Genomic DNA, 27,798 nt, shown 5'->3' with positions numbered 1-27,798 from the left:
AAAAAGAAAAATACTTAACTGAATTATGCATCAGCAAAGACTTTACACTGAAACGGAGTTAACTTTTTGAAGGGTAATGACCAGAGCCACACAGCCAAAGTGGCTCTCCGGAGTCTTCAAAATGATACAGTCATTGTCCTAAAGTGGCCCCGTAAAAGGCTGCTCTTGAGTCAGCCTGAGAATCTTCACCGCCACAGCACATTCATTCATTTTGTACCCTTAAAAACAGGAGTGGAGCATGATGAAAAATAATTTGTCAAAATGTTTGGAATGGCTGCAGGAGGGAAGATATAAAGTGAAGTAAATGAAACTAATGAGCATAAATGGAAGTAGTGCTGAGATGTGGTGATTAGACTATCTCACAGGATCATCATATTCTGCCGAATTGACAAGACAAATTTGTTTCATTTTGTACCCATTATTAATTAATGATGTATGAATTGTATCGAAGTGCTTGCTGCACAAAGGTTGTTCAAGCCATGAATATATAAGACCATAGAGACCCATATTATTTAGGAGCCATCCAGGGTTAGAATAAAGTGGTCCTGTTATTGGCTAGGAGGCTGTGTTACTTGTTACAAGGGTGATCCTTAGGTTATAAACATTTGTATCATATGACTAGAACGAGACTGGCTGTCTGCATGGGCTCAAGGTGTTATATGTGGATTTTGGTACATCAGTGTACCAAAGATGTGAAGGCCTGGTTACCTGGCATATGGGCGTTTGACTTTATGTTTAACTAACAATAACATGTCTCATTATCTATTGCCTTTTGTACTTTATATCTTTAACAAATTCGGCTATATGTTTAGATAAAAGTTTCTATACAAATCCTTTGGATTTTAAAAATAAATGTACATTACATACTAATTTGGGAGGAATGGCTTGTTATATATTCCAATATATGTCTATATATAATGTCCATGTAGTCTCCACCCAATGCTGTCTCTTTAAGAATTCGGTCCAGGAAACATGATCCCCTTTCACCATGCACTGCCACATCTAACATGGGCTTGCTGATGCTTTTTTTCTGTTTAGCATGAGCCGAATCTGATGACCTTTCACCCACATATAGCCTAGCTATACAAATACTGCTGACAGCTCATGGCTTTTCAACACAGTTGCTATATAAAAAGCATCATTATATGGTGCTGTGGAGTGCAAATTGGGCATATTATTCTCAGCATGGAAGCACCAAGTCATTGGCTAAATTTAATTGCATTTCTCTTGTAATATTACTATAGAAACATAGTAACAAAGTGGGAAATTTACCAATCAATTATTAACAGTTGATATAAAAATCTGATTATTAGGCTTGGGTGTAATTGTGTAGTGACTGTTACTTGCCATTAACTGTATTTGATGAGGAAAAAGGAAGAATTATTATCTATCAGTCAATTAAATTGAATTACAATAGTACATTTACACAAAAATGTTTTACAATTGAAAACTGAAAAAATGCTTTCCTGACCCCTTTACTGAAATACATTGAGTAACTCTCCTGGAAAATTGTATAAAAATGATTTTTAATGTGAAAAATAAAACATAAAACAAATTCTTGATAATAGGTGACAGTGACCTGGGGTTGGTAATAATGCTGAAATGATCTGGCTACTGAAGGCTTGCTGCATTAGTGTTTGGACAGTGATGATAGGGCAGTTTGAAAAATCACTTTCAGTTGCTACTCTGTTTCCCGCTGGGTGTTTGATATGTCAGCTCTTTTTATAAATGTTCCATTGCAGAACAGAGCAGCACTGGGAACTCTACTGACCACTGGTTTGCTGTTGCAATAAACAGTGCAGTTATTTATGTAAGTTCCTGCTATATGTACTAATTATATATACACAATATATGCTATGGAGTGCTTCTGAAAATGAGTCAAATTAATAGTATAAACCAAAATATAGTGCTTGTGAAACCTAAAAAATGAAGTTATATATACAATTTCTTCTCAGCTTCAGTGTTTATTTGCTGAGCTGGCTGATTGTCTGGGTCTCACTGGACACAAGAATAGGCTGTTGTTTTAGGAACACCATGCATTAGCCACACTGGCTGGAGACCTGTATTCCAGAAGCGTTACGTAGATCAGTGCAGTCGTTTAACACAGTTCCCTGTGCAGATATCACAACAGTGTGCCAACCATGATATTTAAAATAAGGAAGAGCTATGCGAAAATGTAACATTATTTCACTTGATTCACTCATTAATTATTTTTTCAATTCAGGTATTGCTTGGCTATTTGGTCAGAGATTAAAACACATTTTTATTTGCATATTTAGAAATGTCTGTGTGAGTTGCACAGTCGTTACATCAGACCACTTCTATTGGAAGCCCTGGAAGTCCTATGGAAGTCCTTTTGTCATATGATTAAATGGCAACAAAGAGTAAATATTTCTGTAATGCAGCATCTTCTATATCACACCATACAGCAGAAAAATTAAATATTTGGTGTTGTTTTTCATCTTCATTTCTTCAGTGTTTTTTTCTTTTCTTTTTCTGGTGGCCAGTTGGGGTCCTGGGGGGTCATATAAGATCAAGTGTAAAACACACTGGTTTATTGTTTTATTGTATCAGTGGGTGCGATTGTGTGATAAGAGCTTAAAAGCTTAAAAGCTGGACTTACTGCATAGGTTCCTTCTTCTCAAGGAGGCAAAGACAAATTTTTCTGATATTTTTGTTGATAACAACTTGATGTGATGCAACATGGAAACAAGGATCTTTCCTGCTCCAGATTGGGAGCAGCAGAGACAAAGAACAGCATAAACAGGCAGAGACTTTCTTTGCAGGCCGTTTGTGCCACATAATCTCTTAATATATTTTTAGTGCTGATTCATAATTAATTGCAACATATTTACAATGGATTTGTCTGGTTAAATAATTAAAATACTATACATTGACTGAACATAATTGAATATATAATTTATTTTGTTATCTACATAATTTAATTGTAATCTCTCCACTAATAACTAAAAGAGGCACACTACAGTGAGCTTTCAAATTTCACATATAAAAACTTGTACGTGGTACATTGCAAGAACTTATAATATCATAGTGTAAAAACCACAGACTTCACAGATTGCAAACTACACATTTAAACAGAACTTAAAAAGCTGTCAGTTTTTGAATTCGTTGAACTGTGGTTTCATTATCTGCTACAGGTCAGCAGAAGCCATAACTAAGTGAGTAATGTTCTGTAAGAGCTGAGAACGTTTCCTATTTTCATACTGAATCTTTCACTCTCAAGTCGCACATAGATACACCAAGATGGACTGAACCAGTTTAGTGCTTAGCTGTTGCTGTGGAATCACTTTGTCTGTAGTGCCAAATTCATCCTTGTAGGTTAACACAATGAAATCCGGCTAGTAACCTAAGAATCTAAATTTGTGTTTTTATATGTATTTTTGGTTATGCTTCACATTAGCTGCAACTTAATAATGCATTTGTAAAACATTCATTGCACCTTCATAATGTATTCATAGAACATTCATAAGCAGCAAAGGCCTGCCTTAACATCATAACATTCATCATAACAGCTGCAATATACATTAATAGCAAATGTGATTATACAATTATAATATTATTATAATGATTATTATCATATATTTTGTATTAATTTATACTGTAGCTGTTCACTCATTCATTCATTGCATTACATGCATACTTTTAAACATAACATTTTCAGTTGTTTTCATTATTTTAAATAATATTTTGTATAATAAACCCTTACGTGCAGGAATAAAGATGTGAGATTTAACAGTGTGACAATGGACAGTACTATGTCATGTTGCTCAGACCTTCCACAGTGATGTCGTTTCCAGTAATATCTTCTCCATCTGCATGCACAATTGTGACTTGACCTGTCTGCCTGTATACAGACAGGAAATACCATCCCTTTTTTGATGTGGCAGAGAGTCATAAATTTAACTGCCCCCCCCCCCCCCCCCCAGCCAGCTTTATCCTCTTTCCAGCCCCCTCCACCCTTTCCTTTAATTTTAATCCTACTTGCAGGATTTCTTTCATCAATTAAAGTCCTTTCCTTTCTTCAGTACTCCCTTCTCGCGTGATTGTGTTGTGCTCTTAAGGCATGGGAATGACATGTTCACCATGATTAAAAACAACTTTTTGTTTTTGTGTCAAAAGACAGATGTATTGCCTAATGAGACAATTCTGCCTTACGGTTTTGTGTGATGTGAAAACAGATGTTATCATTGAATTAGGCTGTAAACATGCATCAGTCTCCTAGCCTTTTGTCCCATTTTCCATATGTCGGTTGATTTATTACGTGACTTCCATCCATCTTTAATATAAATTAGATTAGCCTAATATAATTTCTGCTCCCAAATGCTGACCTCCTAATTCACTGGTAATTCTGGTAAACTAAGGCATGGATAAAAACAGACTGTTCTTTTGTATGTTCTTACTATTTTGTTACTTGTAAGAGGTCGATGTCGACATTCAGTTGTTGCATGGTTGAAGTTGTCGTTATTGAGATTTCTTACCCTAATAATATTTGCCTTTGGTGGACATAACATATAGTTGCATCAGGCTCTTTGCACTGTGGCTGGAAATAATTCTACATTTTGAACTTGTAAGATCCTTAAAATCAGGTTTTATCCCTGATTTCTTTTCAGTCGACTGGCCAGCATTTAGTTGCAAATTGTGGCGGCAATTTTACTCCTAAGCACAAATAGCATAAATAGCCAATATATGAAAAAAGGGCATTCAGTGTAAAACTCATTTTCATGCTGGGGAGCTGCTTTAGAGACGGTATCTCTGGGACTAAAGAATTAGATAGCAGCAGCTTTGTACCTCTACCTGGTAAAGAAAATTGTATTTGTATCTAGTAGTGATATATCAAGTCAGTAATGCCCAGTTCAGAGAGCATTCCTTGCCATACAGTAATCAGGATGCCGGCCATTTTGATCCTAGCTTCTCAGGTTCCATAAAACGCAGACCCAACACATGCTATTTGCTGATATAGCTGGGTTTGGATGGTTAATGAGAGCCCTCAGGAACATACCCTCAGCTACCATCTCTCAGGCCCTCCTCACTGGCAGCCGGCATCCCTTCGTTGCTGCTCTCCTGTTGATTTTCCGCAGGGCAGCTCTTATGGCTTCAGCCATTTAAGAAGATAACTGTTACTGCCAGGGACCCAGTGTCGCTGAGTAAACATGGAGTCCCTGTTTCAGGTTAGCAGAAGACGTGTGCTTCTCCTTAATGCTTGTATCTGCCTCTTTTTCAGTATGAAGCTAATCAATCCAAAGTTGTAACTGATAATATGAGTTTGTAAGGATTTAGAGGTGGTTGCTGAAGATTAGTTACTCTTTCACCGGGTCTTGATTCTGTTTTTTATTGGAGAAATTATTCTTATTCTTCATACCCTTGTCCATTGCACACATTTTTGGTGTGGGCAAACTTAGGTTGACACATTAATGTCACATTTATGCTGACTGATTCTCACTGATAGCTGAAACTGATAAAGTAGAACAACAGTTTTATATTCGGAAGGAGGACAAATGTGGGGAAAAAACACTCTGCCTAAAAAACAGCACTTTGCAACTTCCCATTTCTGTTTTTTCAAAAGCATGGACAAAATGGCACCATGTGCATAAGGACTGTTGACATATGGCATGACTTGTTTTGAAAGATTATTGATGTAACGTAAAAGTCTTTTGGGAGAGTTTGTAAGTTACAATAGTAGTCAGGCAGGTTTATTCGTATTGTGAGCAAAGTATGCAAAAATGACCTAATTTTCCATTAATGCATGACAGAAACATGGTTGAGTAAGAATTATCTGTTGTCATTCAGACCTTCACACCCACCTTTGCCATACGCAAAAATCAAACACACATTAAGCTGTCAGTCCTATAAATGCATACTGGTTATGGACTGCTGATGTATCTGCCTGTGACGACATCAAGCTGGACTGTGCAGGATATACCAAGTGCTGAATGTACACGGGGGCCCGTTTTTTCTGTGTTTTTCTTCCACTTTTATATCGAGGCGATCCCTTGGAGAAGGAGTTATTCTGGCATGCCGTAAATATCGGACAGACCTGTTTGAGTACGACTTAGTAGTAGTATTACATGAAGCCACCACCCCTGCCCCCCTGTACACCCCGCACCCGCCCCCCCGCCCCATGTGTCATTGGGATCCTGCATTGTCTCTTTTTGCTGCTTAGTGTGAGCAGAAGGTTTGGTTGACAGATTGAAGGAACTGCCAGGTCAAAGAGGTTAAATTAAACAAATCTGCCCATTGACTTTCTGTCTTCCTCACCTCCCATTAATATCATTTACTCCTAGGCTGCAGGGGCTGGTCAACACTTTTTTGATATGGCTGTGAACACAGGACTGCGGGTGTTGTAGAAGGACCCCCCACAGTGAGACCTCCATAGTCGGACAGTATTTAGACACAAAATAATTATTGGATTTAATAAACGCTTAACAAAGCAATAATTTGGAACAGTTTTAGAAGTTATTTTATGGCAGTAATAATTACAATTTGATCATTTCTGAAATGTTGGTAATTGTCAAGAAATGCACAATTACATTTTATATTCATATTCCTTTTATTTTGCTTTTTACTTAGTTCTTAAATTCCCAGTAGACTTAGAGCTCATTGTCACGTAAGTGTTTATCTCTGAACAAAGGTGCCATTTGTTGTTTTTTTCTGATAATTTATTTAAAAATGAGAAGGGTGTGTCTGATACTGCATTGATTTGTTCCCGCACATCTACATTGTCAGTTCAGCAGAGACTTACATTTGTCATTTGCGTTTACTGACCCACAAATGAAAGTTTTTTTTTTTTTGACTGTTTTGTTTTGTTGGTCTGATATTATTCAAAAGTGCTCATTTTTTTAAAAAAAAAAACAAATTAAAATAACAGCTATCCAGAAAGGTAGGATAAGAAACTGAAAGAAAGATTATACAGTGCTGTAAGAATTGCAAAGATTAGATTGTGTATTAATGCCTGACCTGGGCTTTGAAATGTAGATGTAAATTACTATGACTCAATCTGAATTTCTTCAATCATTGAAAGGCAAGGGAGGAAATCAATAAACCTTTCATCATCGATTATTCTTGCAAAAGAAGAAGACTTGTTTGTGACTTTTACAGTACAAAGATCAAATGTTTTTTTCTGATTCTGCAATTTAGATTACATGACAGCTCCACCGTAACTGGTAATTAATTCTGAATATATGTTAATCATAACACATGACTGCATAAAAACAGCAACAAAAAACAATAAAAGGAAAAAAAAATACTGAGTTCTAGGTAGCTTTTGAGCTGTTGTTCGAGGTGTAAAAGTTGTCTGAATAGAGTGAGCAGAATATGCTGTCCTTACTCCTTTATTGTGTTCCTCCTCATCTGTATCTTTCAGTTGGTAAATTGCTGATGGTAACCATAGTTATATTGTTGGTTTTAAGTTGCTGTGGTAATTACATTTACATTTTTAAACAAAAGGATTTCCTGTTTGTATTGTGACAGAGTCCCTTAAAGCTAAGCCTGCTGCCTTCTTTTCTGTCTTAGACAGATGTTATGAGTTTGATTTTGTGATTCTGCTCAGTGCTGAATTTCATTAATGATGGCAATTCTCTGGCTAATAATTCTTTGTGACAGCTTGAAGTGTTATATTTTTAGCCAGTATGATGAACAGGCACAGCCACTATCAGGCACAGCCACGAACAGGCACAGCCACGAACAGGCACAGCCACGAACAGGCACAGAATCTACTGGCTGTGTTGCACATTTCACAAAGGGAACATCATCAAATGTCCATGATTATACTGCAAGCCTACTGTTCTAATGTTTGCTCAAAACATAGCTCTTCCCAACCCCCATTTTTATTCTTTCCTCTCACTGCTTTATCCTTCTTGATGAAAATTCCATGCTGTTTTGTTTTGCTGGTGCTGATATTACGTTATGAGAAATCTCACCTTTTGTAGCCTTTGCATAAAGAAGCTTCCATCAGTGGTGCTGAGCAGATACAATTCAGACAGGCTTGTTGATCCCGTGAGCTGAATGTGAACAGGCAACGTTCGAGAGAATTCCTACTTTTGTAGCTTGTGGTCTTTAGTTTTCATGCCACGGGTTACCGAGCACCAAAGCTAAAGCAACTGACAAATCTCTCAACATTCAAGATGGCAGTTTATTTAAACTTGGTGTGACAGAGCAGTGTTGTTAGACGCCATTTAGGCCTGGAAGTGACTTCTCAGTTTCCATCTGGGTGTCACTTTACCAGAGGCTGCCACTTTCCTATTCCTTGTCGTTTTTGTGCGAATGAGCCACCCAAGTCCCAGGTAATGGTACATCAAAGAGCAAGGCCTCTATTATCTGCTCTCCGATCTGGAGAGCCGATGTGAGCGATTTTGGGGCTTTTGCAGTTTCATGGGAGACGTTTTATTGCACTTTAATAAGGCTGTGGGTGAAAACGTGTTCAAACACAGACAGGCACAGGAGGGAGAGTAAACACAGGGCAGAGGGAAGAGCGCTGAACCATTGAGAGTAACAGCTTTTGGGATCCCGTTCTTTTACAGGCATTCGAGCTAAACTGACTTACCCTGCATTTACCCAGTCACTTAACTGGTCAACAGCTAATATATATCAGTCTTGTGATAGTCGCTTAGTTCCATTTAAGGGTTTAAAAAACATTGGAAGAAAAAAAGCTATGATCAAATACCTGCTCTCTGTGGAAAAAACTATTGTGTCATTCATCTTTGACAAGCATGTTTTGGAGAAGTAGCTGAGCGTGCAGGACAGCTTCTAATCCCTCCTGATGAGTGGATCTGAGTAGCACAGGCGTCGCCCAGATCGCTCTCATCTAATGTTGTGTTTTAGCTTAATTCCCTGTCTGGAGCTTAATGGCAGTGCAATGCAAGAGCTTTCACACTTATAGCCAATCAAGAACGAGTTTCCAGACCTGTTATGCATGTTACTGGAAGGCTACTTAAACATGGAAAATAAAACAGCTATAATGATTATTTTATTAAAGTCTGTTTTGTCTGTGTTTTATGCTTGATGAGTGATACATCAGGCATAGGCCGTCAGCATGAAGGTTAAATATTTGATTAATCAAATTAAGTGTATTAAATATTTTTATATGATTATTGGTACTAATTACAAAAACCATTGATTTGGTTACATTTCCATGAACCAAAGTTCTGTTGTCTGGCAATAGGTGAACATCACAGAATAAGAATGAAATGTGTGGAAAGTTATGTGAAGTCATTTTCATTGTCATGTGTTATTTCCTAAACAACTTTAATGTCACGTAAGTGGAAGCATTAATTAATTTCTCATCTGCAAAATAATAAAAACCATATTCCGGCTGTGGACTCCAAAGTAAGGTAAGAGTGGCTTTAAAGTGTTGGTTCTGTGAATGTATTTTTTTTTCTCTTGGTGTTATTCAGGTTAATTTTACATAGTAGAAACCTTGATGGTTCATTTTATGGTAGCACAATCAAATTCCTCTGTTGAAAAATCTATGTACAAAAGCCAGGGAAAATAAACAGTTCACTCTGCTTGGCTGTTACTATACAACCATTTTGTGCAAACCTGCTTTTCCACCTGGGTGATTATTGTTTAGCATGCCTCTTTTACTGCACTTGCATTGTCCTTTTCTTTTTGGCTCTGGGAGGGCGTCTCTCCTACTTGTTTGCAGTGGTATGTGAATTGGTTTGTTTTCCAGTGTCTCATGTTTTTTTTTAATTTATTCATCGCATTACTGGTTGTGGTAGTGTGCTGCTTTTGCTAATCATACATCAAATTTCTGCATTAAGCTGAACAAAATGTCCTCCTCTCATGAGTTCAGGGAAAACGATTATAAGTGCTACAGGAAATCCAGGAAAACCTTGCCAGCTTGCTACCTCTGACTTGAGAGCGGACCCTTTTAAAAACAGCATGAAAGTAACCCAGCCAGCCCCTTTCATTATATTAATTCATGTCACTGATTCAACAAAATTTGAATATCGAGACTTAGAATGTTTGGGTTTGTACAAAGAAATACCCCCACCCCAACTTTTCCTTTACTTCTGTTAGTTAAGCATTTTGATGGTGATAAAAAAACATGAAAAATTGCATTCTTAGGATGTTATGGTGTCTTGTTCCTTACTGGGTATGACCAGTGGGAGGGTAGGACTACTATTATAAAGTAACACAACCCACACAAGTATGCATGCACAAACAGAGACACCTGTTGCTATCCCTAAACCATATGGAAATGATCTGAATTTCAGTATTTATACTGGGTATTGACCTCATTGTAACCTCTTTGGACTTTACTCCATTTTGGAGTAAAAAGCAAATTTTGTGCACATTAATAAATGGCATCTCTCTGCTTCTCTAACGAATTGGATCTTTCTATCTGTATGCTGGAATGTGGTTTGTCACCTTGAAAAACATGACAGCTAAACATATCCTGTTAACGATATGCTAAATTCTGATATTTATGACAGGCAGATAGAAAAAAAAATGACAGATAATTGGGCTGCTGCTTTGTGATTCATAGTGCAGTGTCAGTTCCACAAAAAATTGCACAAAAAAAAAACGTTGCTTCTTAAAGGGCCAGCATTTTTTTCAAGACACATGCCATTCAAATTACCAGTGTTATTTTACGTTGAACTGTTATGTTCAGTTGTTATGTCACTGTCGTTATGTCACTGTTACTTTCAAATGTTGTGTTAAACCATAAAAGAGTTGATAATAATATTCATGAGTCTCCTCTTTGTTATCTACCTTTAATGCCACCTTTCTCCCAACGTCTTGGCTTCCTTGTGGAATATTTTCTTTCCTGGTATGAGCAGGTAAATAGAAATTTAACATGCAGTTCGTAGGCATTACAGGGGACAATTATATTATTAATTTTGGACACAATACAAGACTGATTCAAAATATACATACACCTAATCAGAATGTTACTCAGGAATTAACCGCATGTTAATTTGGCTGTGGATGATATTTTTATTTTGGAAAATTATATCTCTCTTTACTCATTTAAATTAAAAACTCCCTGTCTAGATTGTCCCATTTCTTAGGCCCAGTGCTTGTCTGAGGTACACGGTGACTCTGTACTGAGTAAGAGATATGAAAAATGTACGGTTGAGAGGATATGGATATTTTAAGCAATCATAAAATAAAATTATAATATAATTATATTCAATTCTTCTAAAATGATAGTGACTGGTAATTTTGTTTTCTGTCTGATTGAATAACATAATATTCTACCTTCCAGAACATCAATTTATAAATAGGATAGTTGTGTTGTTGCCATGAATCACCAGCCTTTAGAGCCAGCAAGATTATTCGGGTGATGAGGTTCATGCAGTACTGCTAGGATTAAAGTACACAGTGTAATTCTTAGGTAATAACTATGTACAGTTAATTGATTTATGTTGGACAAAGAAAGGATAAGTGCTCAGATAGGCAATAAAGAAGTTGCCCTTTAATTGTGTATGGAGTCATTACTATTGTTATGACTCCAGGAGTTTTGTAATTGGATGAGGTTATAAAACAGAAGCAATACAAATTCTTCACTGCGTACTAGAGTAAATATCCAGAACGACATCAATGCATGTCAAATGTTATTAATACAAAAAGACATAGACTATAGAATGTTGAATGGATGGAACAGCATCAGAGTTCCTCCATGATATAGTGTTTGGCTTAGAAATGTCTGTGAATGAAGTGACAGATCCCAGTTATACCTATACTCACACTTTGTGAAACTGTACACAGATGATATTTGGAAATTTTGCTTTTAAATATTTACGTTTATATGGCCTGTCTTAGATAATAATATTTTTAATTTATCTTAATTTTAATATCAGTCCTTAGTAAACTTTACTGAGAAAGGACCGACAGTTCCAACTATCTGATTTACTCAAATCTGTTGATGAAGGAGGGATGAAAATTAAAAAGAAATGCAAAGAGAAAAGTGAATGGAGTGAAAGGCAAGATAGTGAAAGGCGAATTGGTTTAGTTCAGTTTAGCAGATGCAGCAGTTGTCTATCCAGTGACCTTTTCTAACCAGCCAGGTCACTGGCCTGCTAATCCGAGCTGCTCACCCTGCGTTTTATCATAAAAGCTTTTTATCACACGGGGTCAGGTTAATATTTGAATTCAAGTCACGGTGGCATTGAGTAATTTCTCAGAGGTTGCTGCGAACTTCGAGTAAACAGCAGGATGATTCTGAGCTGTGTCTATTAAGCATATAAATGAATACTTTATCACTGTACATTAAACTGCCTTCTCATAAGGAGCAGTTAAATATTAAACAAGATTTTACTGTGTGCAAGCATGCACAAATTCAAGGGTCAAATTAAATGTAACTGCTTTGCATTTAAATATAATTTCACAGAATCAGTTTAATGATTCTTGTGTTTGCACAATTAATGCCTTAGTTTAGTTTGCGTGTCTTTATAAATATAACTCTTACACTGCTGCCAATAAACAGAAGCTCAACAGGTTTTTAATGCATCATCATGCCCATAAATCAACAATGAAACCCAGAAAATATATGCATTTGGCCTGTAGCGGGTTAATAGATGAAATGGACACAAACACTAATAGACACTAATAGATTATGAGAGAAAAATAAAAAAGTAGTAATTGTGGACCAGACCTGGATAACTAAGCCAATGTTATTGAAGAGTACTGAAGGCACATTGCATGATAATAACTGTGGGAGAATATTGATCATATTCAGAAATTAATGCAAATTGGCTTAATCAATTAATCAATAATGCCACAAAAGAACAAAAAATATATACTTTCCACTGTCTTGAAAGGCATTTGCCCCACAAATAAACCTGACAGTAAGATTCTTAGAAGCAATCAGACCTGTAATTGGAACATACATTCTCTGTCTCTTTACATGATTGGTTTAAATGTGGAATTATTTCATGTTTAGGGCTGGAGACAAAAAAGCTAAACTTACAAACTTAAGTGCAAGGCAATGCCAAATACGATATAAAAATACAAAATATATAAAAATGGTGTGTGTGTGTGTGTGTGTGTATGTATGTATGTATATATATATACACTGTGTGTCTTCGTTGCTTTTTCAACACTGTTGATAGGACATAGGAATGACAGACATTCAAAAATTCGAATAGCTGTGATCATCAGATATGATAGTATAGAGTAGTGTAGAATACAGTGATTTTTTTCTCAGTTTGTCTCAGACAATGTTTTTAGCCAAATGTCAGTGATACTACTTACCCAACAGTGATATGTAAAGCTTAGACTTAGAGTTTTGCATTAACCACGTAAAAACAATAAAATAAAATAATGTAATTCTGAACAAATGTATTTTGGAGGCAAAAACATACACTTAGAAGCATACTTGGGCAGTTTTTCCAGTTAGTGAGGGATTTGATTGGTCACGGGCATTTTTAACCATGTAAGATCTTTCAACCAAGTAAGATATTTTAGCTTAATTTGGCAAACTCACCAAAACATGGCATAAATGTGTGATTTTCAAAGTACTGTAGGACTCCTTTCTGTATAATGCAAGGTATTAATAAAAAACAATGTAGATTTATGGCACCCATCTATGGGCCTTGAGCATCTGCTGGTGTTGGGCTTTAGCATATATGGCAGAATTGACATACAGTAGCTACATTACAGCACTGTCTGAATGAGCCTCCCATCATTATTAAGCCTTTAATTCTGTAAACTCCATTCCAACTCCATTACCTAATAACCTTTCAGCTGTACTGCACGAGTCGTGCATATAAGCCAAGCAATGCAATGGTGCTCTTTCAAAGGAGAAACTAATGCAGAAAGAAGTGCTAAAATTCCAGCTCATGGTTAAAAAACAAGGTCTATTGACAAGTAAGAATCGACATTAAAGCAGCAAAAAAAAAATGTAAAAATCATTCACATTTAAGTTTTTTAAATCAAAGTTTAGGCATGCTTTTTAGAAAATCTGTTTAACGTGCCATCTAATGGTGCAGGTATTGGATTTCATGAAAGCCAAAGGCACAATTAAGGGTGAGTTTAAGGAATGGTTTTTTATAAGTACTGTAGGCAGTCTAAAAATAAATAAATAATTAAATAAAATAGCTATTATTTTGCTGTGTCATTTCTCAAAGCCAGTTGTCTGAGATGTGGTAAAGAGTTGGGAGACATGGTACTGATGTAAATACATCAACCTGATCACCCTGCTTGCTTTCTGTTAATCACACCTGACCATATCTTTCCAACACTTCTGGATCTAACAGCTCCTGCACCTTATAACACTCAAGGGACTGAATTATGCAGAGATGCTGTTTTAGTGGTTGGATCCATAGCTCTCTCTGCTCCATAACAAAAAGCCAGCACTGCTTATGCATTATTTAAATTGTATATTAAAACTTTTACATTCTTGATGCCTTACAAACACCAATATTTTCACATCCACTGCATATGCTGTAATCGATTTCATATTCATATTTCATATTGGTTAAAACAGGGATTTTGCCATTATCACCACCAAAACAATGATCTGTAACTGATCTGAAATAAAATGAATCCAGCAAAATTTTTCTGTCTGGCAGCCGTAAACCATTTATTGATATTTTTAACACACAATAAATCTAGTCCAATTATTGGCCAACATATTGTGTTCAATACCTGACAAATACTTTTTTCTTTGTAATCTCTTGTGTTACATTACAGAAACAAATTTTCATTTCCATTTACGATACAACCAACATTGTTTAACATTTTAGACTGACAACATTAGCTTAAATTTTATGGTAATTATGTATCTGATATGGACAAGATAAGACACAAACTAGGGACCCTTGTGGGATCATTTGAAGTATGTGTATTGCATGGATATATATGTCCTTTGGGCTTAATTTAACTCTGGAACAATGCAGCAGATATTCTAATGTTTAATTAATTGTAACAGCTATTATTATTCTTTGTTCTGTCATAAAATCTTATAAGAAGCAACATTTTTAAAACTGTTGTAAGAAAAAGTATTATTAGGAATAGTCCTGCCCAGTTTATGTTGCTGTTAATAGGCTTAAATGTTATTGAAAGGATCTGCGGCAAGGAAGAGAGGATAGCTCAATGCCAGGCTGCAATTTTAGGAACTTGTAGGTTGACTGTTTCACGACAAATCACTAGGTTCTGGAATATTCTGTCATTCTTTCTTTCCTATTATGTATGACTTTGTGACTGTTCTTAGGTTTATTACATTTTATTCTAAGGATAAGCCTGATAAACATTAACTTATTAACTCCAGATTAACCATTGGGTCATTACAAATCATTCTCCCTGCCGTCTGAATCGACCTGTAAATATTTATGTAGCAAATAGTTATACTCTGCAATTGAGTGTTTACTAAAATAATTATCTGAAAAAGATTCACCTTCACTTCAAATTTTTATTTTCAAGGTATTGTCAGCTCTCTGAAGTAGTAGTAACTGATATCTGTGACATCACAGTATGAATAAACATAGCATTTTCTGATTACAAATCATGTTTGTAAATATAAAACACAAAAATCGCACAAGACAGATTAATTGTTTTTTTGTGTTCTGCCTAGAATTCACAGGTTAATGTCGTCTTAATGACCACGGGAAAGTGTGCTTTTCCTATCAGACTCTTCCTGTTGATACTAGATGGCAGTTTTTCAAGAATTACAGTGGGTAATTGTTAGGGTAAAGAGTTATATAAAAATAAAATAAGTCAAAATAATCTTGATTAGTGTAACATATAAAATGCTTTCCTGCATTTTTGCTCAAGTTGTTTCACGAGAAGACAAGCTATCATTATACTTTAATATCCTTAATTCACCAGTGATACAGACATGCATCCATCTACCCACCTTTCAACCATGTATTCTGGTCAGGGTTGTGTGCTAATCTTAAACTTGAATTTAAAAAAATGTAATAGTTCTATATCGACAATAGTTTAATCTGTTTTATTTTCAAAATTGAGGAACGATTTGTTTTAAAACAAGTAAAACAATGTATTTACATTTTATTAAAATTGCCGATAAGGCATATACATACAAATGCAATAAATCCTAATCAGCAGTACTTCAATTGTTTTTTTGGAGGATTTGCATATTCTCTTATATGAAAATATATGACTTTAATATAATTGTGTCTAATTGTGACTTCTTTGACCTTTGAGATGCGGCATGACCTTACAAATAAACAAGTGCAACGTATATATTGATTTTGATCCTTCAGAGGTGCCTAGTTACCCAATAACCCCAAGTCGGTAAATTTAAAAAGACATTGTCATGGAAATGGGTGTGACCATTGCAGTCCTGTCCAGGCTGTTGGTCTTTGTAAATGAAAATTCTTTCATTTCATTTAAAATTTTACGCTGTCCAACCGCACCACTTATTGTCATGTTTTATAAAAATATTTTTTTTAATTACAGCGTGGGTAAAAATGATTTTATAAGGCAATAAGCTTTTATATAAACAAGGAAATGCAAGTAGAGGGCATGATTTTTGCCATGCAATTTTGGGCAGCCTTTTAATATCAAAAGCTTAATGGATAATGTCTTGGCACTGATTAACAGCTTCACGAGGAACAGAACACCCAGAGAAGTTCGGTGCTTTGAACCGTGGGTTAATCATTGGAGGTGGATTAGGGGGTAACATGGTGCTTCTCCCCAGCAAAGTCTTCAGGCTAATTGTCACAGCCGTCTGAGGGGTTTGCAATCCCAGCTTTTGTTGCGATTCATTACGTGTCACTTCAGTGGCCCAGGTCCTGATAGATAACCAGGCTTCAAAACTGGTTTCATTTTATGACAGGGTGAATTTGCTCAGGGGCGTACTGGCTGGTTTGGTGTCCCCCTTTCCAGCTCCTTTATTCTGGAAGATGAATGTGTAATGAGATAGCTTTATAATCTACTCACTTCATCAGGCTTGTTACACAGTGCCCGGCTGTGGTCTTCTCTGGTCTATGCTTCATATGCGGTCCACATGGACCCCTACTCTTCCTGTCTGTTGGAGCTACTAATGGTCATTTTTGAAAATAAAAGCATTAATTATTTTGTTTAATTTGTTTTTTAAATTTCATTTAGATAATTGCACAAAGAAACCTGTTTGGAGATTTATCAAGACTATCTAGAATTTTAATATATTGTTACAAAATTATTTGTTTGTTTTGCTAGTGAACTGAAATATAAATCCCTTACAGTTGACTGAGCAAGTCTGCTTTGTTCAAGATATTTAGAGTATTTAATGTGTAGGGTTCGTTTTGATACTTACAGTTTCCTGTTTCCAGGAAAGCAAAAGGATGAACTGATAAAAGCAGTTCTATTTCCAAGGGAATAAAATTCCATATAATGTCTTTATGTTGAAAAAACTTATGGGATGGATTAGACCACTTTTTCATAATATTCGTTATTGCTTGTGTACTGCTGAAGCTACTTGTTTTTGTTTGATAATCTCAATATATATGGAAGGCAATACCAATAAAAGGGTTAACAACAGACACTCAGGGATTGAAAAAGGACACTGGTGTGTTAATGGTCACACCTGTTTCTAGGACAGTGGATCTCAAACGTTAGTTTTCCTTTAATAATAGTGGTGAACATTCCCATCTTCATCTGACAATAATTAGAGACACAGAATCGGGTCTGTAGAATAATCATCCCTTTCACAAAGGGACTGGAGGGAGTGGCAATTTCACAGGACAAAAAAAAATAGTTTCACCTTTTTGGGAAACTGTATCCAGCTTATATTTCCTAACAATTTCAAATTCAGTAAGGGTAGAGGTTACGAATGTTTTTCTGTTGTTTTATTCTATTTGGTGTAATGTCTTTTACATTAATATTAAGTTAGACTAGTGTGGAAATTTTAATAGCAATTTATTGTCATTAGACGGATATTGCTATTCTTTCTTTAATTTCGGATTAATACTGTTTCTGCATCACTATGAAACTTGCTTAGGCAAACTAGTACATCCAGCTGGATATATCAGGTGAAAATTAAAGGGTCATACTATATTTTAAAAATATATGTGCCCTCCTGTGTGCTGAAGGTTGTTGGTTCAAACCCCACCTCAGCACAGGCCTTTAATCCCTGGCTTCCTGGGCACTGCAATGGGTGGCTGCCCTCCTCAGCCAGGTTGCTCTCACCTACAGAGAGCAAGGGGGTGGGGGTAAAGAGAATTTCCCCATGGGGATCAATAAAGTAGCAGTTATTATTATTAAAAGGAAGGCACTTCAGAATCATGTTGGTTCCTGCTTGCCATGTCTGCCTGACACTCCTGTCTCCTCCCTAGACTGACCCTAACAAGCCACCCCTGTTACATATTTTCCTTACCTTTTATTCCTGCCCTAGTGTTAATCACTCCAGCTGCCTCTCATTAGTCTCATATATACATGCTTCCTAGTCCGGTGTTCCCCAGTCCAGTCATTGATGTTGAACCTCCATGTTGCCAGTGCCCTTCCTATTGTCCAGTCCTCCCATTTCGATCCCTCGCAGTCAAGTTTGTTTCCACCTTCTGTTCCTTTAGTTCATATAAACCCTTTTTGTTTTATTATAACGGCTGCCCTCGAGTCCTTCGTCCATTAGTCTTCACAGTTATGCAGGTTCCACAGTTTCTTGTTGTGATTTATAATAAAATACCATAAAGGCACTGTGACATTTTTAATTTGTTTGTAGACAAATCCATATTTCTAATACTTAGGGTCTGATAAATAAATTAATATTAATATTAATAGAAATTTTTGAAATATCTTGAGTGGAGTTTTGCTGTTTTTATTTGAGAATTTAGGGGAAAAAAGAAGCATTAAATCCTGACTTTTTATGAAAATCTGAGCCAGAATGATTCATTTGCTATGAATGAAGTGGCAGAACTTTAATTAATAGTCTGTGTTTTTATCTCTTGTCAGTTTCGCAAGGACAAAAGGTTCTCAGCAGGGTTTTGACTGGTTGCCGGCTTTTTAAACACAGCTTTATTTCTGAAACGGCCACGGGACAGTGTCACTGTATAGGCAGATTCTAATTTGGCCAAATGTCTCACATTAACATTTTTTAGAACAAAGAATACTTTCACACCATGTTATTATTTCCATTAGCACCAGGGTCATGATTTGTGAGCTGTGGTACAATAAAATGCACACTGTGTTTTTCCAGTTTTGTCTGAATTTAGTATTTGTTCAGATTCTGGCCATTACTGGGCAAGGAATTCAGTGTAATAAGTCATACTTTGAAACAGTGCTAGATTGCATTACAATTATAGAAATATCTGAAATCTCATAAATAAATGGTAATGACATATTAAAGAACGTAGGTTTGAATGAGTATTTCAGATTCATCTTACTCTTTACACATAAAACAGAAAGCTAAATCTGCAGGCTCTTGTGCTGTTTATGGTTAAAAGTGTTTATTTCTCATTCTTGGAAACTGGAATAGAGACTGGTGATTGGTGGTTTGAATTTCATTGAACAAATATACTCATTGAATATACTAATTGCTTTTCTATTCATTCTGTATATTGATTTGTCTTAATTTTGCATGGAACAGGTGAGGAAGTGGAAGCAAACTGATTACCTTGTTTCACTGCTACAGTTTAACAAACTCATCCCAAGCCCTTCATTTTTACACTTTGAATACTTGTTTGAAAATCTGAAAAGTAGTTTTTCATGTTATGCGAAGCAAACTTTTTCAACAATTCTGTATTGGTTCATAAACAATTCTTTGTCATATTTACGTCATGAAATTGTAATACTTCTTTCAGCTTTAGGAGATTATAAGGCTATTCCATAAATAAATGTATACTGAAAACATGATTGATAATAGTTTTAGAGGGATACTTTGAGAGCAAAGATTGCATTATAAACCAGGAGACTTAAGTGAAGTTAATACATGATTTTATAACAATTAAATAAATACTAAAAAAAATTGCACAATGTATCTCTTTGTATCAATGAATATGTAGCAAATATAACAATGTTGAAAATTCTTTGCCGTAATGCAAATACACTTGAATTTGATTATCTTTTTCAGTCAATGGTTATTCCTGATTTACTTTAAAAAGTCTTTCTAAATATTGAAAGCGTATCAAGTTTACAGGGTTTGCAATAAACTGTCACATCTGTAATTGTCTGCTTTAATAGTGGCCTGCAGTTCGTAGTGCTTGGTTTGTGAAAAATGCTGCAACATGCTTCTTGAGACCCCTGTGATTGAGGAGTTGTAATGTTGAAAAATGGGCTTTAATTATTTTGGAACCATTAATCAGCAATGCCTGAATTGAAAGATCTGCATTGATTTAACTGACACTGCCCTAATCTTTGGTTTTCTGTTGCATTGTGTGTTGCAAGAGAAAGACATACCGTACATATATAGTGAGAAAATGAGAAAGAAGCAGATATGTAAGGATATGCTTCCATCAGTTCTGGCATTTCACACAATATTTCCTCCATAGGCGTCCAATTTGTGAAAAGTTACCTGTGTTTATGTAGGAGAGCATGGGATTAGTTAACAATAGTAGCAGAAACAAGACACTGTAATGGCTTACGCACAGATGTGCACTGCGTCTTACTTAGTCTGACTGCCTAGCTGTTTAATATATTGTAATATTGTTTTAACCATTATTCATGCAGCGTATCTGTCATAATGAAAGCTGTTCAGTGGTTTTCTTCTTAAACATAGCGCACATGTTTTAAGATTATCAGGAACAGTGACTTTTCTTCCTCGAATATTGACATTTCTTATAAATTAACGTTTGCTTGCAGTCATTGTTATTGTTATTACCTGATTATGGCAGCAAATAGGGCTGTGCGATATGATGATATATATCGGATGACGAAATAAAAACGTCTGTCGTTTCTTATTATGCTGTTTCGTTCATTACGTGGTGTTGCAGAATACACTGTTTACCACAACATTTTTTTCATCATTTGGATAACAGTTTGCAAGGTTACATGCGCTTGTGTGGAAGTTTTTATTGGACTTATTTGTAACCCACAGAAGACAATCCACAAATATGTACCATGATGCACAAATATGTAACTATCCACAAATATGTATTTTTAAATTTGTGTTGTGTAAAATTATATCCACAAAAATATAGAGTGCTTTGTATACGTGAAAAGGGTGTTGCACATTTGTGTATCACTTCCCGTTTATTTGTGGTACATTTTATTTCACGGTACATTTGTGACCTCGCTCCTTGTTATTTGCAGATTTTTGTCCAATTCTTACCGCAGCTGATCTGTAGAAAAATTCCATAAACATGAGGTACAGTCCTGATATATGTTGTTATCGGGATATGAGATGACTTATATCATGATATGAAATTTTGGTCATACTGCACAGCCATAGCAGCAAAGTGGTTCAGTGTTGTATCACATCTGCAGGTTTAGCGGTCTGAATCCTACCTCTGCCCTATGTGTGCAGATTTCTTGCCACGGTCCAAAGATATGGATTTAGGGTAAATGGCATTTCTGACTTAGTGTGTGGCTGTGTGTGCTCTATGAAGGCCTTGCATCCCAGCCTGCAACAGCCTCCAGCCTACCCCCATGATGCTACCTAAGAAAAGTGTAGACTGAGCTGTTTGGGAATCCTCCATATTTTGTCTGAGTCGCCACAGAAGCTTTGTATGTCCAAGAATTACATTTTTAACCCGCAAGCCACCATAAGGTAATTTCGTAGCCTTACTGGGCTACACAGTTTCATCCTGTTTGTTCTTCTCTTTTTAGATGAAATGAAGACCTGAATACCAGAGGAAATATGATAAAATAATGAAAACACTAACCAGAAAATTAGTGGCACACCCTACTAAATATTATTATTATTAGATCGAATGCCTTTATACTGTCATTGTACAGGTAGCAAGTACAATGAAATTCAATCTTCACTTATTGTATTCCCCAGACAGGGAAGATATATGGTTTTGGGACTGGCTCAGTGCCGCTGTAGTCACAGACACTTTCCCATTTACATTATAACTCAAAAAGTCTTTGATGGATCTTTTTCAAACTTTGAAGGTACAGTACATTGTCTGGTTGATGACCTGGAATTGAACTGGTCACCCCAAAATTGAACCAGTACTGCATAGTGATAGCAAAATAAATGGGATAGAGACACTTTATCCAGTTAAAAAGACAACTCAAAAAGTATTGGATGAATCTTTGTCAAACTTTGCAAACACATTTTGTTGACACAGATCACACCAAAACTGAAGCGGCACCACATAGCAAAGGGCAGTTCTGACACGTGGGGCCCTATTTTCCACCTGTGCAAAGTGGTTTTGCTAGTTTTGTACCAAAGCATTGCTGATTTTCACACCATGCACGCATGTCGTCAAAATGATTTTGCGCCCGCTTTCTGCTTGTACGAGGGGTGTTTTTTAATGGAGGTGTGGCCGGTTGCATTGTTGCCGTATGACTCTTTTAAAGCAGCTACAAAAACCACAACTAAAGTCAGTGGTGCAATATTAAATATAATTGCCCATAACTGTTAGTTCCGCTATGCACTTTACCCTTTTGCGTTAGATGATCAAAATAGAGACCTATGTGTCTAATTGATTTCTACTAATTCTTACTATGGCCAGGTTGACTACCTTGCATTTCACTGCAGGTTATACCTTGCATGCGAGAAATAAAACCCTTGAATCCTTCCATATACACTCTTAACCTGCAAAGCCACATATTATTATTATTATTGTATCAAATGCAGTGGGATGAAAGACGCAGGAACAAGAGGAATGAATAAACCAGAAGTCGTTTATTAAACGAAAAGAAAGCAAATTTGCTTTTTCAGTATAGGAAAATGTCCTGATAGTGTTCTGATATTGAATACTTGCGATCTATACTTGTAAATTTTTTATTTAATGCCCAACCCACTCCTTTTATTGTGACAGAAAGAGAAGGAGTGGTATTAAATGAAGTCATTCAGCACATAAGCAGATCAAAGTTGTACAGCGTCTTAACGCAACGGCTTTAGTTACAGTCTCATATCACCTCGCCAGCGTTAGCCTTCCTCTCGAGGCATGACAATAGTTCTAGGTTCTTCACCCTGCTGTTTAATGAAAGAGTGACTGTGCTGGAGGACCTACAGAGTTGCTACAAATACAGTATAACATGTCCACAAATTCTGACGTATGCAGTCGGTTTTTAGAAGTTCATCTGACACACTTGATTCAGAATCTGGCTAGGTGTTCATTACCAGACGTTGGGGGTATACAATCGGATCTGTTTGGCATACTTTAAATAATTCTCTCCTTTTCTTTCTTATATTGTTGTATCTTTATCTGTATGTAAGTACCTATTACCAAGAGCTGTCTTTTTTCCTTGTGAATTGTCATTTGTGTTATTTTGTGGTAATGAATTGTATCATACACAAGTAGTCATTTTCAGTTACACTCACTGCTGTCAGAAAGTAAATATTTGGTTAATAAAATCTTAGAATAGAAAGAGCACTTATCCGTTCTACTTCAACAGAGAAGGACAAAGGATATTTGACAAAGCCATGATTAGCAGAAACACAAAAACAGACAGATATATTGCATGTATAGAGAAACCGAAGAGAAAGAGCGATTATCCAAATGATCCTTCTTTTCTTCAAGCTAGGATTCTTAAACATTCATATATCTATCCCTCCGGCTTCCCAGTATTTCCCAGTACTGGGAGCCCGTGCCAGACAATGAGGCAGGGAGACCCTGGCTGGAATGTCAGTGGAGAAACAGGATGGCCTGCATTTATTTACATGTCATAGAATATCATGTGCTGTACTGAAATGAGTTTTTAGTAGCTCTGCTATGTGACGCAAATGTCATTGGACAACTCCATAATGAAGTAACAACCAATCGACCAATCTGCTTTGTATTTTTGCATGTACTTTCCAATAATTTCCCATAATAACTTAGAATGAATATCTAATTTCAAGCATATGTGTTTCTTAGAAAAGGTAATCAGTTCACTTTCTCTAGGAATCTCCAGAGTAGTCACTGAGTACCAAAGAGAACTGACACAATACGTTGTTATTAGTTAACTGAGCATGTATTTCTGTTCTAATGTGTTTGTTTTCTGTCATTTTGAAAATAGCCCTAGTTACCATTTTCTCCAAATCAGTTCCAGTTTTAACCACAGAAGAAGCAGTTTGGTTGCAATGACTGTTACTTCTTAGAAGTAACGGATAGCGACCTGCTAGTAAAAATAACACTTAGCTCTGCCAATATTCACCCCACTAAATGTCATTTAATTCAACTCATCAGCTCAAGTACTGGGAAAATCCCATTAGGAAAAGCACTTCGTCAAGAGGCACGAAGATCACTGCTTCATATTAGCCTACACATCTCATTATGCTGCCTCTGAGTGTTCAGTGGAGCTGGTGTGTGTACTGGGAGGTGGAGTACTGTCCATTATAGATGCTCTGGCACCAGTCCAGGTGATTCAGCAGCCAACCAGGAACTCTGCTTGCACACTCGCTTTCTCATACCACCTAGGAGCTGCCGGATAAATTACACATTTGGGTTTTGATTGATTTTCCTGTTAAAATTAAAAAAAAAATAAAAGTAGATTAACAACCATATCTTCACACACAAACACAAAATTCTGGTTTTTAGTTTTTGAAATGCAGAGATTCATTCTTTCTGGAAATTTCTCTTGTTTTTGTATTTCTAACAGAAAATTTATAAAGGAAATAGTCACTCAGTGTGTAATTCTGTAAATAGCTATGATACAGTGAACATACTAAAAAGGTATTTGTCACATCATTGGGTTAACTTTGAATAGATTTATCAGAATACATATATATCTCTCATTTATGGTCTAGTGTTCAAACTCTTAAATGAACCTCTTTGCACCGCAGTACTTTCTGCAGTACATGAGGAACGAATGTAACATCAACATGGGGAGTGAGGCCGTTATGTTCAGACCTTTATGTTCCCAAGCATAACTGATCACTTCTAACCCTAGCAGTACATATTTGATCAAACAACCTCAAGAGGGTATTTAGAAGCTAAAAATAATATTGAATACTATTCTTACTAAAGACCCTGTCAGCACCTAATAATATCTACACTTACATGCCATAATAGTATCTGTGTTTGCTTGTGGTGGATTAGTGGCTCTGAGGTTAGGGTTCTGTGTTAGCAATTGGAAGGTTGCTGGTTTGAATCCCGTGAATGCCGGTAGCGATCCTGCTCCACTGGGCCCTTGAGCAAGGCCCTTAACCTGAAGTTGCTTCATCCTGGGTGTGATGTTAATCTTCATCCAGCCCTGCAAGCAGGTCCTTCAACTTACAGGGAAAATGTCAGGGTTGGGGGCAGGATTGGCACTCCAGCTGCCGGAAAATAACCCTCGTTCCTCTTCCATCAGACTAGTGTGGTGCTGAGGTGTGACTGGCTGCACTCAGGGTCTCATCCCTGGTGTGGTGGTTATGGAAAACACATGGTAATCAGCACATGCTCCTTATCTCTCTATTGCATTAAAAGGAAGCTTCCAATAAATATTGATTTTTTTTCTCATTAATTTTATTTTTGTAATTAATTGCAGTGATTTAAAAAAAAAAGGTCAAAATGAAGGGTAATATAGAGCTTTGAAGTATAAACATCAGAATAGTGATTCAGTGAGTTATGTACCCGAGGCCAGTAGCAATGCTTTAAAACAGATTTTTTTTTGGTCTTTGTCAGCAGTCTGTCCCTCATTGCCACTTGTATTGTTAATGTGATGTGAAGCACACTGGGACCACAGAGCCCCAAGGGAAAAAAGCACAGTTCAAAGCCATATGTATTGCAGTCTACCTTATATATTTATCTTTTCAATTCCTTCAGCCTTTGAGCAGAAAAAGAAAAGGATGGTATGACCCTGAGGCCACAGGAATGTTGCCTTTCTCTATGTAAAAAATATTAATACTGAAAAATATCAGCAATAGTACAGCTTTCTGTGAGGGAACATGCAATGTGCATTAACTCTCTGCTGTTTCACTGGCATGGTGTGTTGGTGGGTAGCATAGGACTCTGATTACCCTGCATTTGCTGGTTTGAAAGCTGCCACAGTTCATTGTGTGCAGTTGCATGTTTGTGTGGGTTTCCCCCCAGACCATGTATTCTTCCTGCAAGCTGTAGAAGGTGCAGTTTAGGGTATAAAATGCCCTGTGTTAAATATTAGAGTCTTTAGTAGCTATTCGTGAAAATCTCAGCAGACAATTTAACATATTAAATTAAATTAAGTTTATTAAATTAAGATTATATTTTGCCCAAAAAATGTGGCTGTTTAATCTTCTTCATGAATCAACATTTATTAAATTATTTTATTTGTAATAAATGCATCATCTGAACAAAGTATTTTGAATTATGGGAAACGTTATGATGGCAAGCCAGTAAGATTTTGCATAATGAGATCTTAAGTTGTATGTAACGCATGTTTTCATTAGATTTGTTTTTTTCCAGGCAGAATTCACTGTCAGAGCATGTTGACTCTGTGGATTCATATGAAGCTAGCAAGTCTTGAATCATAGGGCGCTACATGAGTTCTATGAATTATTGTGATCTGTAATTCTAAATGTTGATTTTTTCACCTACAAATAGTTTTTCATTTATTTATGTAGATGCCTTCATTTATAATCTATATATAATTTATAATCTAATAATTTAAAAGTTTCTTTTTGATATATACTTCTGCTTAACAGATTCTCTTATTTTTTTAGTTGTATGAACTGGATGAAGATGAGAAGCGAAAAGAATTCCTTGATGACCTCTTTAGCTTCATGCAGAAGAGAGGTGAGTATCATGTCTAACGTGACACTTATTCGGTGATTGCATGGGGCCCGCATAAGACTAAATAACCAAGCTGGTTTTTAAATTTCGGTTTGAATGAGAAAGCCATCATTTGACGGAGTAATATTCAGTTTGATTTACTTGGAAAATATACAAATAACTATGTATTTTGACCTTTCTGGAAGCCGATCTAATATTGATATTTGACCCTTAGCTGTTTCAGTCAGAGTTAGTCAAGGTTACAAAGTAAGCTTAAATGAACTATGGGTAAATAAAAGCAGAAGTAATAACCTGTACTTGGCATTCAACCTCACAGTAGTAACGTATTGCACAACTACAAAGGATAGGTCAAAAGATTCAGAAGAGATTTCCTGTTAGTGAATTTTGCCTTGTGAATTTCATAGCAGTGTACTAGGGGAATCATTGTATGATGTACCAGATTTTCTAGGTAAAGTGTTGTAAGTCGTTGACTTGGTGGCTCAGTGGATGGCCCTGTTGCCTCCAGCGTTTGGGGTTGGAATCTCATTTTTGCTGTGTGTATGTGTGTGTGTGTGCATGGTCCAGATATACCTTACCTTGTGGGTATTAAATGTTCCCACAACGTGATGAATACCCGTTTTTTTAACCTTATGGGGACCAGTTTCCATGTATGTTGGTATCTCATTGGAAATTTTGAAGGTCAACATTTATATTGTACTGTGGAGCCTTGAGTTTGTTGCTGTGACTGTTTCTAAGGAACAGTGAAATTGTATTTTAAACCAGCCTTCACATTTTTTTTCTCCATTTCTTGTTTGTGTCTAGTAACTACAGCTGTATAGCCATTGTAACTGTGAATATATAGTAACATTATTATTATTTTACATGCAGATCTCTGTAGAAACTAGCTGCTCTTGGCTTTAAGCCACTTTGTCCTCCTTCACGTCATTCAGATTTGATGTGTACAGCCAAACTGTGCGCATCAATTCTTGTTGTAATTATGAAAATTAGGGCAAGAGAATATTGCTGTAAGTGATTTGCCTCATCAAGCTTTCATTATCAGCACCTTCACTCCTCAGAGTATCATAAGTAACCTTGGGAATCTTGACATTAAGTTATCTGATCCTACATGGTG

General features: G+C 36.3%; 1 protein-coding gene across 5 annotated transcripts in view; it reads left to right on the top strand.

Moving 5' to 3' along the window:
* arid3c (AT rich interactive domain 3C (BRIGHT-like)) overlaps positions 1 to 27,798 on the top strand; it is a 60,799-nt gene that overhangs the window by 14,427 nt on the left and 18,574 nt on the right. For all 5 annotated transcript variants that reach the window (XM_072714442.1, XM_023823355.2, XM_023823354.2 and 2 more), the window contains one exon: positions 26,618 to 26,690. In XM_072714442.1, the coding sequence (XP_072570543.1) occupies positions 26,618 to 26,690 (73 nt within the window). The remainder of the gene's footprint in view (positions 1 to 26,617; positions 26,691 to 27,798) is intronic.

This window comes from Paramormyrops kingsleyae, chromosome 7 (assembly GCF_048594095.1).
Source record: "Paramormyrops kingsleyae isolate MSU_618 chromosome 7, PKINGS_0.4, whole genome shotgun sequence".
Taxonomy (NCBI): Eukaryota; Metazoa; Chordata; class Actinopteri; order Osteoglossiformes; family Mormyridae; genus Paramormyrops; species Paramormyrops kingsleyae.
The sequence above is the reverse complement of the archived record's forward strand: the minus strand, read 5'-3'. Positions and strand labels throughout refer to the sequence as shown.